The sequence below is a fragment of the Melitaea cinxia genome, chromosome 21 (assembly GCF_905220565.1).
Source record: "Melitaea cinxia chromosome 21, ilMelCinx1.1, whole genome shotgun sequence".
Taxonomy (NCBI): domain Eukaryota; kingdom Metazoa; phylum Arthropoda; class Insecta; order Lepidoptera; family Nymphalidae; genus Melitaea; species Melitaea cinxia.
The window spans coordinates 1018511-1032519 of record NC_059414.1 but is presented as its reverse complement, the minus strand read 5'-3'; the positions used below and the strand labels follow the sequence as shown (position 1 = coordinate 1032519).

General features: G+C 33.3%; 1 protein-coding gene across 1 annotated transcript in view; it reads left to right on the top strand.

Annotated features, from left to right (window-relative positions):
- Window positions 1-1594: 1594 nt before the first annotated feature.
- Window positions 1595-14009, top strand: part of LOC123664191 (neural cell adhesion molecule 1-like) — a gene marked incomplete at its 5' end in the record, with an annotated part of 130733 nt that continues 118318 nt past the window's right edge. The window contains one exon of the mRNA XM_045598787.1: window positions 1595-1746. Coding sequence (XP_045454743.1) covers window positions 1595-1746 — 152 coding nt within the window. The remainder of the gene's footprint in view (window positions 1747-14009) is intronic.

Here is a 14009-nt window from a genome sequence, read left to right as displayed (position 1 = left end):
TCGCACAAATCGTTTGTCGGCGGTAGCGGCCGATAAATTATTTGCACCGCGCTGTTGCATTGCAGCAAGTTTCATAAAATTGCCTCGACTCTAAATTGCTTGGCTTTACTGTAAGTGCCCGAAAATGCCCCATAGTTTAGTATTGGCGTTATAAATGAAAATTAATCGGAGCTTAATTCGCAATGATGATATCACTGATAGTCTAGATCAGAGTATTCTATACATAATGAAATATCTATACTAATACTATAATGCTGGAAATTTTATTTGTTTGTTTTAACTAATCTCAGGATCTACTGGTCTGAATTGAAAAAAATATTTTTGTGTTAAGTAGTTTATTTACCAAGGAACGCCTCCTGTTTCTCAAATTCACGCATGTAAAACAGCAGGGCACAGCTAGTAATTGTATATTTTTAATTGCCGTAAAATTTCCTTGGCATCGCATGAATGTAATTTAAAAGTTTTTATATATAGTTTAGGAATGTGTGAAGAATCACGTCGGGCATCGAAAAGGGAGGATCCTCCACCAGACGGGTGTTGTGTCTGGCGGGCTAACGCCCCGACGGTTGTTGTCGGGATCTTGTATATATACTTAATCACTTTGAAAACTCTGATAGCGCGATGTAGCATACGTCAGTTTTTCTCTAATTACTTAGTTTGTAGTCGTTCGTATTTCGCGCGATAGATATCGCCACAAGTTTATTTTTCATAAATGCCCAGAATTTTACAAATAATTTTGCATTCTACAGAATTATACAAATAATTATGCATTCGCTTCATCATTGACATATGCGGGTATCATCATTCATCATTGGCCTTAGTCCGTCTATTGCAGACGATTTAGACAGTGTCAGACAGACACTGTGTCGCTTAGGACACTCTTCAGGAAAACGCAGAGTTGCAGGTATAAACATTAAGATATCTGTATCCCTATACCACCAATTACTCAACCGCTGTATATACCACAATTTACAGTAAAATTTACAAAATCAAAATAAAAAATCACTTTATCAAAAAAGGCTTTAGCAAGTTAGAATTTAATCACTTATTAATTAATTAATTATTATACCTAAAATTAAGCAAACACCATCTCGGACTGTCGATTCTGTAGAGAAGAATCGGCGAGAAACTACACAGTTACTCTTTTGAAAATACTAGTGGTCACCCAGACGTCGAATTTCGACCATAATTAAAATTTTAAATTAAATGAAACCAAAAAATAATGACAATAAAGAACCTTTTTTTGTTAATTTTTCAATTAGACTACACAGACTTTGACAGTCAACAAAAAAGTATAATAAGCATGTGTGTGTCAAATACATGGTAGTGTGTGTAATGTTTTTTATTGATGTAATGTACTTTAAATGCATTATTTTAAGAAAAATATGAGCATTCTGCTGAATGAATGAATGCTCATATTTTTCTTAAAATAATGCATTTAAAGTACATTACATCAATAAAAAACATTACACACAACCTCCGTCCGCATAATTTTCGTAAAAACGGGGACAAAGTTTTCGCTTTGGGTATTAATATATAGATGTTATTTTAAATGTTAAGTAATGCGTTATAAAGCGCTCAAATCAATTAAAATTTAGTGGACTTTGTTCCAGTATCGACGATGGACGTAGAGGCGGTGGTCGGCAGGACTGCTACCCTGCCGTGCGACATCGAACCTGACTCCCACGAGGACAGGGTCTACATGGTGCTGTGGTTCAGACATGCTGGCGGAAAGCCGCTTTACAGGTAAGCCATAGCCAGAAAGAGCATGTAAGATTATTGAAATCCATTCTATCTATTCTATCTATATATAAAATAAATCGCCGAAACGTATGTATGTGTGTAACTCTATAACTGGGATGACTTAGATAATACTTTTTTGTGTGTTTATTTTTGTCAAGATTAAGCTCATATACGAGAACTCCTGGGGGAATTGGGGATAGGTGTTTCAGACGGCTATAAGCTACGGTAATCGCTTACCATCAGGTGAGCTTGGTGACGTTTGTTTGCTGACCTAGTTACATGAAAAATGAGGTAGGGCACAGCAGGAATTTCCTGCTCAAAATATGGAGCAGCCCGACTGGGGTAGTTACCTCGACCTTACAGAAGATCACAGCAAAATAATACTATTTTCAAGCAGTATTGTGTTCCTGTTGGTGAGTAAGGTGACCAGAGCTCCTGGGGGGATTGGGGATTGGGTCGGCAACGCGCTTGCGATGCTTCTGGTGTTGCGGGCGTCTATAAGCTACGGTAATCGCTTACCATCAGGTGAGCCGTACGCTTGTTTGCCGACCTAGTGACATAAAAAAAAATGAAAAAGGACTCTTTCTACGTGTAGGTGAAGGGTCGAGCTTAATCCACCACACTTCTCCACTGCGGGTTATCTGTTATTCCCTAATATAAGTAACGATCGCTATCTGATGTAATATGGTAACAACATGTTTAAGAGTATTCGCCAGTATTAATCGAATATAATAAAACTGTGTCAACCAAATTGTAGCGCAATCAATAGATCAAAACCATAATTTATGATAACAATATTTATCTGTCCGTCCGACCACGCGTAACCAGTAAACCGCGATGGATTTAATCGAAACTCGCCATTTATTTGAACATCCTAGGTCATTCACGGTTCGGTGGACTTTTTAGCTCCAACGAAGCCCATCAAAAACAAAATTTCTTTTTTTAATTAGAGGAATTTTGAATGGTCATTTTACAAATTGTAAGTAAATTGGTCGTTGATAAATGAATTATTGCTAATGTGAAGCTATGAAAAATGTAGATTTGGTACAGAAGAATTAAGAAACTCTGCAGTTACTCTTTAAAAAAATTATAAATTATTACAAATTCATGTCACACCTTGCATGACAGTCATTTATTTATTTATTTATTTATTTATTTCATACATATAAGTTTACAGAGCTTTGCTCCAGACACAACTAAGTCAATCAAAATTAAAAAAAAAACCAAAAACACAGGTATGACAAATAAAGAAAATAATGATAAATGTAGAATTAAAAATATACAATCTTATCAAAATACAATAATTAAAATTTACAATTTCAATAAAAATATACCTACTTAGTTGATAATATTAAAATAACTAAATATCAATAATTTTGTTAAGAAATTCATATGTAGAAATTACAATATCAATGTCAAAATAAAATATCTAGTCAAAATTCAGAATTCTGTTTATAAAAATACATTCGTGTCAGTATATTAGATGTCAAAACGATAAAAAAAGGTCAAAATTAAAAAAAAATATTACTAATGTCAGGATTAAATTATACAAGAAAATAAATTTATAACGTACAAAGATATTTATAGCTATTTTTACAGAAAACAGAGATCTTATCGGCAAATAAGTCTATGTCCTCACATTGAGTGAGCAAATCGCTGATCAAATATAGTGCGCGTATTGTTGGGGCGTGTGCCGCGTACCGCGTGCGAGTAGGGGGCTTGTGCAGTAAGCGCGGACGACGCCGCGGTGCGACAATTCCGAAATTATTTTGGGGAATACGGGGAGAAACTAGAATATTTAAGCTCTCCAATAACACTAGACTATCTACTTTGTTATGTAAAATGCGAAGATAGTGTATTTAAACAAAGTTGAACCGGAAATCGTGCTTTACCTATTGTTTTTAACATAGACTATTAATAATAATTGTGTTTTCTCGCAAACGAAAAAACAAAAAAGAAACACAATTGAAATCAGAATTCTTTTTTTCAAATTCCTGTTTTGGAAGTAGGTTATAAGCAACTATGTTTGTAACGACTTAATAGTGGCTAAAACTCGACCATAACGGGTCGTTTATTATTTTTTTTTTTTAGTAACCTGATGCGAATGGAGAAGGGTTCACGTGTGTATTATAAATTATTAACTATGAATTTTTTCCTTATACTCGCGCAAAGCTGGAGTTGGCTGCTAGTGATAAATATTTGCAGCGGTCACACATATTTTATCATGGTCTAGTTCTAGACGTCTGTAGTTTTGTTTCTCTACCTCACAGAGTTCTTATTCTGATAGCTTTACATCAACCATAAATAATTAACAATTTTTTTACCAACAATATGTTGCTCTCGATAATCTGACAAAATCGCATATTCCTATTTCTAAACGCAAAATTCCTATTTCTAAGCGACAAACGCAGTATTAATTATCGTCCTAAATCCAAACGAACTTGAGTGACAACGCACAGACGCACTGACAGTTCTTTATCCCAGTAGACGGGTATCATCTCCACTTCAATTGGATATGTGAAATGTATCACTCTGAATGTGATATCTACCGATTTGGTTAAGATGTCAATTTCGGAGAATTGATATACTAGCGGTAGTTTTATTCACAAACTCTATTCTATCTTTATATTCGACTAGGCTCTTGGCGTAATAGGCTGTATTCCTCTTGGTGAATAGGCTTCTTGCTTTTTGTCTTAGGATTTCGGTTTGATTCTTGCCACGATTGTAGGTGTAAAATGTATTTTTTTATATACTTTACAAGTGCCTTTAATACCAAAAATATTCAAAATCAAAATCAAATACAGCTTTATTCAAATAGGCTCCAAGAGCACTTTCGAATCGTCATTTTACAAATTAAAACTTTAAAAATAAATTATTATATTTGTAAAAAAAAAATATTTATTAATATTTATTATATTTTATTTATAATTTTTTATTATTATTGAAATTTGTATTAATTAATAAATAATGTATATCAAATTATTAAAAGCTTTAGCACTAATTTTTCCGTTAGCTTAGAACATTGCTCATCACGCCATCAGTCTTCATTATTGTAAGCCTGCTTAAGTAAATGTATGGATATATACCATATCAAGCTTACAAGTATGAAAAACTGATCCACGATGCTTAAAACTGTATCAGGAAGAACGATGCTTAAACTGTATCAAGAAGAACGATGAGATCGATTTATGTAGAACTGTTGTATCGCATTTAAAACTATAATTTATTTATTAACACAGTGACGACACAAGAAGCAGCACATACAGACATTGACCAGCTTATCCTTTAAAAACGCGACTGGTCACAGTAATCCCTATCAGCTGGAATCACATTACAACTTATCCACTGACTATATTGTAGTACTGTACTCTATACTTTGTTACACAATTAGCTTTGTAAAATATTTTGAACTAGCTGGCCTAGCGAACTTCGTACCGAGGTATATTTTTTGAATTCAAACTTCTTTACAAACGACTTGGGGAGTGAGCTGGTGAATGCATGACGGGAGCGTTACGAAAAGTGTAAACGGGCGAGGTGAATGGAACTTGAGAGGGGATATAAGTTAGTGAAGTTAGAAAGAGAGAAAGTTACGTTTCGTATGGTTTACTTCAGTCGTCTTGTCTAAAGCACATTCGTTTTTTTTTTCGAGACTATATGAATCTTAAAAAAAATTAAGACAAAATTTGTCCCAACAATAATAACGTACCCAAAAAAGAGTACAACTACATCCATATCCATTTACGCGGTTTATTTTTATTTATGCGAAAGATAATTAAAAAGAATTTGTTAGCATTTCAGTTATTAAATTAAATTTATTATTATTAGTTATAGCGTTATATTACATAGTCAAAGGTTTGTGGCGACATCTATCGCGCGAAATACGAACGACTACAAACTACGTAATTAGAGAAAAAATTGACGTATGCTACATCGCGCTATCAGAGTTTTCAAAGTGATTAAGTATATATACAAGATCCCGACAACAACCGTTGGGGGCGTTAGCCCGCCAGACACAACTGTCTGGTCAGAGGATCCTCCCTTTGCGATGGCGGACGAGGAACTCAACACCATGTTTCTCACACCCCCAAAGGTTCATCGAACCCTAAAAAAAATATTTCAATTTGACAAATTTTTTCCTGAGATTAGCGAGTTCAACGAAACAAATTCTTCAGCTTTTTAGTAGTTAGTATAGATAGTCCAGAGATGTTTATTTTAAAATCAACGTCCGTTGTTTCAAATGTCACTTTTTTTTTACCCAGGGCAAATCCCTAACGGATACCTACGGCCAGGGGGAGCCGCGGGTTATATCCAATTCGCACGGACTAAAACCCCTGGGGTGTTTCTCCTCTCGCCTGGGGCGGGACCACGGGGACGCTTAGTCTTCCGCGATCCCGCTGACTCTCTTTCTGTGCCTTTGCCGAACTAACGTTTAACGAATACTTGTGCTATCACAGACGAGAAAAGAATATATCATTATTATCGTTTAATATCGTTGTATCTACGAATGTAGTGCTTATAATTAGACCAGCAATTACTCATAAAATAAATGTATGTATGTTATCGGATAATTTTTATGGTATGCTCTGTTAGCAAGCATTATTTAAATATATAAAACATATTTACTAAGAGTGGGTACTAGTGGGTTTAATGACCGGACTAGAAATTACTGCGGGATCGCCCAGTGCATACATCTAGATCTCATTTGGTTCCAATGGGGCAAAGATCAATTTTTGAGTATTGTGTTGTTCAATTTCCAATTTCAATTTACTTTTAGAATACAAAACCTAGCCAGATTAAAAGGTTCAATGCTCGCTTCTAAGTTCGCCCGTTCTAAATGTTCGTATGGAAGACAAAATATTTGTCTGTACTGTACACCATATATATGTGTGTGGACGTCAGTGTCAATGTTTGTTTCAAGACCACTGGTAATTTCGTCCCACTGGGCATCATTGAGTGTGATTCACTTACTCATTTTTATTTTACTTTAGCCCCTTAATAGTTGCAGAGAAGGCTGAAAAAACTGAAGTATACATTTTCGTCACTAATTTCAAAAGATATATATTTTGCCGTTTGAAGTCATAGCCGTGATAATAAACTAAAAGGATTTGACTCCATGTACTTATATATCTTCTTTTAGAGACAAAAACAAACTATCAAATTATTTTCAAACTATAAAATAGTTAATAATATTAATGAAAAAATATAACTTAATTCATAATGTTGAAAGTTTTTTTTTTAAGTAACTGGGTACTTTTATACCGATGCGTTACTGCAGAATCTAAATTCCAAAATGTTTGTTATTTCGCATTAATTACTAATTATTAAAAAAATGTGTACTTTTTAAGTGACTTCTAAAAAGGTAGGAGGTTTTTAATTCGACTGTTTTATGTAGAGCTAGACTCAGAGCTTTTTACTACATAGACCGATATCGATGATTCATTTTTTGATCAAAATATGATACTTGTTATGTCAGTCAGTCAGTCAGTCAGTTAGTCAGTCAGTCAGTCAGTCAGTCAGTCAGTTCAGCCTATTGCAGTCCACTGCTGGACGTAGGAAATATATTTTATTGTTCAAATGACGCTATTTACTTGTTATATATACTCGTTATGTAGTCCCATTTAAATATAATCGAGATTTTACAAGTAATTTTTGAGTTTTATCTACTAATGCGTATTTACTTGACTATTTTTTCGTCGAACTATGTTGTTTTATACCGCATAACTTTTTACTGAGTGTACTGACTTTGATGATTGTTATTTTATTTGAAAGCTGATGCTTGTTTGGGTTCCCATTTAAATTTGATTGAGATACGATGACTTCTTTTTGAGTAATATTTGATAACGCGTATTTACTTGACTATTTTTTATCTACCTACGTTATATTACTTGTCGATGTAATTGAATACGGTATTTTAATTCTCAAAATGCCAAATATCAAAAACTGTCTTTAAAGCCTGCTTGAATAATTAATTTTTAAATCTTATTTCGATTTGATATCTTTTATAACAAATCAGAAAAAGAATAAAACTAACAATTTATCACAAACTAGTTCCCATTACATAGGTGCGTTAGTTCGATCACACTTATCGGATATGTATGGCCAATATCTGCGCCATATAATAATTTATGTAGCGATAGAATAGGATACATATTTCATTCGTGAACGAGTTCCATCTTAATTTTTCTTATCATTTATAACAGACGTTATTCGTGGTTACAGCTGTCGGATTCCATCGTTTGGTTAATATTTTCGTTTACTGCTCTATTGCTAAATCATAGTGTGGTATTTGGAAAAATATATATTGAGGTATGTTAATTTCAAATATTTGCCTTTTCATACTTTTCATTTTAATTACTATTTCGGTTATGCGCTCTACGAACTAACAAACGTCAAATAAGTGTGTCTAAAATTTTGTATGTGTGTTTTTGTGTGTCCGATATAAAATTATTTTTAACCGACCTCAAAAAGAAGGAGGAATGTGTTCGCGGATAAAACCTCGTCGTTTATGAACCGATTTTGATGATTCTTTTTTTGTTGTAAAGGAGATATCCCAAGGATGTTACCATCATAGGGAAACCAGGATCGAATGATGGCATCATAGAGAAATCGAGGGAACCCGCAAAAATCGTAGTGGTAACTAGTGCGTTTGTTAATTTTTTTCGACTACTTACGTTGTTTTACTTGTCGATGTAATTGAAGTCGTTTTTTTTTTCGTGTTCCAGCAAACACAACTATCGTTATTAAATAAAATTATTTAGCAAATACTGTTAATTATATTCATTCATCATACGTACATAACATGCCCCGTGTTCAACGTATTTGGTCGTATATTAAAACAAAGTATGACTTAAAATGAGGCAAGAAACTTTATTGTTGTACGTTATATTGACACCTAAAGAAAATTCGTTTAGATGACGGTATATCAATGCCGGATATTCTGTGTAATATAGCCCAAATTATTTATTTATTAAGGACACAGTACATAAGATCTTACTTAAAATTTGGAGTAGCCCTACTGGGCAAATACATATTATTATGGAGGTATCTACATCATGATATATCCTTTTCAAAATCTTGTGAGTACTTCAACCACACATTAGATCACAGCCAAAAATAGTGCTCTCAAAATAGTGTTATGTTCCTGTGGTGGGTGAGGTAGCCAGAGTTCTTGGGGAGGGTCGGGCGTTGCGGGTATCTGGAAGCTACGGTAACCGTTCGCCGTTGGGAGGGTTGTACGCTTGTTGGCTACATTCGATAATGATCATGATTCACCCTGTAATAATATCTGCTATTGCCGGGCATAGGCCTCTTTCTCCATGAAGGAGAACGGTTGGAGCTTAATCTCCAAGGCACAGTGGGGAGACCCACAAAGACAGACAACCAAATCAGAAAGAAACATTCATACAAATACGATGATATATCCATTGCATATGCGGGAATCAAATCAGAAAACGCCGATGTGTGAGCGCCCACTAAGTGCACGAATTAATACACCATAGCAATGTCTACTTAGACGCTGCGTTGGCGCAACGGTCACAGCCATGAATTGTACCTGTTGCGCTGGCGGTAGCGGGTTCGATCCCCGCATATGACAAACATTTGTATTGGCCATACAGGTGTTTGCCGTGGTCTGGGTGTTTGTGCAGTCCTTGTGGGTCTCCCCACCGTGCGGAGAGCACGTTATGCCGTCGGTTCCGGTTGTTATCATGTACACCTGATAGCAATCGTTACACACGGGGAAAGAGGCCTATGCCCAGTGGTGGGATATTACAGGCTGAACCGTATGTCTACTTAGTGATATAAAAAAGTGCGTGCGTACAAAGTACACACGTCAGAAGTGAAACTTCTTTGGCAAACTAATTTTAAGTCTCGTTTATATTTATACAAATCTAAAGCTTAAGATTTGCGTTCCAGTGCCATCGACAAAAACGTTGCCGTTTTATAAAAACGTTGGCGCTTCATCCGTAAAAATTTTACCCTTATGCGCCCAAAGTTTCACTTCAAAAGCCTGAAGAGTACCTACATAAATAGAAATAGGAAATAGAGAACGAGACGGCATTATTCATGAACTAGTGACAGCGCCTACGAAATTCATAACCATTCCTCCTGACAAACGTAATTGACAATGGGTCAATTTCAATCACTCTAACCGATATATTCAGTTTAGTATCAAATTAATTAAGCCGATGTCAGATGTGATCAATTGTAATTACACACATAATGATCGGTGGCTCATTAATTTATAACAATTTATAACATTGAATTGTCGTTACGTTGTGCGTTGATTGTTCGACTAATAACGCGTCCGTGTGTGCGTGAGTTTGATAATATGTGACTTTGATTTGTGTGACAGTAGCGTAGCGGTCTTCGTGCGAGTAACACGTGTTATTAATGCTTACAATTTGAATTTAATTAGTAAAAAACATGTCGTTTTTAACTACGTAAAATATATCTTCTTTTAAATTTTGAAAATATTTTTATTTAAAATATTTACACGTAGCAGTTGCTTTATTTGGTTTTATGCATACATGAAATATAATATCTCCTGATCTAACATTTGTTTGAAACTGAGGTAGTTCAGGATATATCCTGCTTAAAATATTGAGCAGCCTGACTGTGGTAGTACCTCCACTTTACAGAAGATCACAGCTAAATAATACTGCTTTCAAGCAGTGTTGTGTTCGTGCGTCGGCAACGCGCTTGCGATGCTTGTGGTATTGCAGGCAGGTCTATAAACTATGGTACACGCTTACCATCAGGTGAGCCGTACTCTTGTTTGGCGAAGTTTTTATTTTTTATTTTATTTTATTTATGAAACAAACAGTACAATAATACAGTATACTAATAAATTCATACAGCCAATACACAAACCAACAAAGATTCCAACAGTAAATAATTCATAAATGAGCAAAAAGAACACATTAACAAGGAATAATCGATAAATCACACACAGAAATATAAATATAAATAATTCAAGCAACACTAAAATAAACAAATTAGACAAACAAAAACAAACAGGAAAATTTTATACAATCATCAATTAAATAAAGTTGTATAAAACAGGTGCTAATTTTAGATACAAGAGGTAGCTGTTAGAAAAAAATAAGTGTTTAAGTATGAGAGCTTGTTTATTGACAAATATAGTAGACTGTGAGTCATTGAACAATATTTCACGCAAGCAATAAAACAAATAAAACCGCGTGGCTTGCATAGTAACTAAATCATTCTCCGGGTACTGTGTGAAAAAAATCTTATTAGTATAAAATATATATATCTTCACATTTATTTTCCGAGCAAAAGATTTTGTTTTATCCGACCATCCCAAAGAGAACAAACGTTTTGTTTCCACTGTGTCTGGATTAGCTGCGGGCGAGCGTGTTTTGAAATTGTGACAGTTTTTCAACTAGAATTGTGACACACATATGAACTTAGAAAAAAAAATTGATAAAAATGTTAATTTAATTGTATTAGCTTTTAGAAAAAGTCTCAAATGATTGTATTAATTTTTTATACAGCGACTTCAAAAGAGATTTATAACTCTGTTGTTTTTTTTTTTTTTTGTTATGCCTTTGTTAAATTAAAAATTTGTTTTAATACAGACAGTCGTAGGTACTGGTTGTCAAGGACAGCCATTTATTTATTTACTTTATTTAATACTTCAAAGTATAGGACCGAGCCTATTATTATAAACATTTTTCTTTTCTTTTATTAACCGACTTCCAAAAAAGGAGGAGGTTCTCAATTCGACTGTATTTTTTTTTTTTTTTTTTTTTTTTTTATGTATGTTACATCAGAACTTTTGACTCGGTGGAGCGATTTCGACAAATTTTCTTTTAATCGAAAGGTGGTGTGTGCCAATTGGTCCCATTTAAATTTATTTGAGATCTAACAACTACTTTTCGAGCTATATCTAATAATGCGTTTTTACTTGACGCTTTTTTCGTCGACCTACGTTGTATTATACCGCATAACTTTCTACTGGATGTACGGATTTTGATAATTCTTTTTTTGTTGGAAAGGAGATATCCCAAGTTTAGTATCATGATTAGGAAACCAGGATCTGATGATGGGATCCCGGAGAAATCGAGGGAACTTCTTGAAAATCCGCAATAACTTTTTATTAGGTTTACCGATTTTAATGATTTTTAATTTAATCGAAAGCCGAAGTTTATCATGTGGTCACATTTAAATTTCATCGCAATCTGATTACTACTTTTTGAGTAATCTTTGATAATGCGTTGTTTGATAACGTGTTGTTGTTGCGTGTTTTGATAATGTTGTTGTTGCTTGACTATTTTTTCGTCGATCTACGTTGTATTACTTGTCGATGTAATTGAAGTCGGTTTTTTTTTTCGTTTGCGAGCAAACACAATTATGTATATTAATAAAGAAATAAATTGAAACCGCTTTTAAAAAGTGTATGATTATTGTAATTTAATGAATCAGCAAATAATATTCGTAGATAGTGATTAGAAATATAAGCTATTTTTTGTTATAAAGAGATAATTATATATTATTATAAGTTAATGTAGTTACATAACTGTTGACGACAAATTGTTGTCGGTTTTCGTTAATTTTATTAAAATAACCAATTACATTTTTAAAACAATAATGGATCAATTACACTTGTTGCTGATAAAATTAAAAGTTCATACTTTCAGATAGTTATTTGGCATATAACAGTCTCCGACAGATAATAGCTACTGATATATTTTTTTATTTCGCAATCAAACTACTTTTTTTGTTCATAGGTCATTTAGGTAGTCATTTGTTTAGTATCTACATTTTTGAAAGAATATGTTAGGGTAACAATCACTGGAATCACTTTTAGGGACAAAAGTCCCTAAAATTAATTAAAAAAAAATAAAAAATAAACACGATCACTGGAGTAGTGGAACGCGCGCCGTGTTAACGCATACGAGTACATACCTACACAAATTTTTATAAATATTAAATAAAATTTAAAAAAAAAATTGTAGAAATAATTCTTTACCTCTATTTCTCACCCCTAAAGTACAAAGCAAGTCCGTCAAAAAAAATTCAAAATTCGAATAAATATATCCGATACAACTACTAAAGAAATAAAATGTTATTTCTAAAGACGCCTTTTTGATGTTACAGGTATAAAGGTTTATTTACAATATTTATAGAAACGTTAGAACTGTTACGACCGGTCTGGCGCTGAGACTTGCCCTTAATGTGTAGGGTCATTGAACTTGAAGAAATATTTACAATAATTTTATACTGAAGACTTTGTTTAGTTAAGAACGGATATCTTCCTGTATTTCCTGCTTTTGATAACATTAGCTTCCAATTCGCTTTTCGTATATTCGTTTATTTACTACCAGCTGTGGCCCGCTCTACACACGCGATAATTTCAGGAAAAAAATAGTCTATAGTCTTTCTCGCTAAATGGGCTATCGAACACAAAAGGCCTTTTTCAAATCGAACCAGTAGTTCCTGAGATTAGCGCGCTTAAACAAACAAAGTATTCAACTTTATTTTATTTTATTTTTATTTATTTGTATTTGGGAAACAAACAGTACAACATAACACAAATAATAAAAGATAACAACGATATATCGCACAGACCAGTTTAGTTTCCACCAATAACCAATACAAACAAGAAGCAGAAAGTAAAAAATGAGATACAAATTCAAATAATAATTCAAACAATCAAATACAAAGTTGAAACTCATACAATTAAATTCTTAAAAATCAATTATATAAATAAAAATCATCAATTAATTTCTTAAAAATTAACTATATAAATAAAAATTACCAATTAAATTCTTAAAAATTAACTATATAAATAAAAATCATCGATCAAATTCTTAAAAATTAACTATATAAATAAAAATCATCAATTAAATTCTTAAAAATTAACTATATAAATACAAAGTTATAGTTAAATAATTTCTATTCATTGATTGAACAAATTGATAATGTTACGTTTAAAATTTGAAAGTGAACACGAAAATATATCAACGTCATTAAATTTTTCATTATGCATATTACAGGAACGACGAATAAAATCGTTTTGGGCATATTTAGTTTTGGTACAGGGCAAATCGAAAAGAGAATTTTTGCGTTTACTAAAAGTAGGGACATTAAATTTTAAGCATCTTAATAGATAAGGGCTATCAACAGCATTATTTATTAGTTTAAAAAGAAAGATTTGATCTCTGAGCATTCGGCGAATTTCCAGTGGACAGATACTAGGCGAGCTCTGACACGAGTCATAAAATTTAAATTTTAAATGTTTC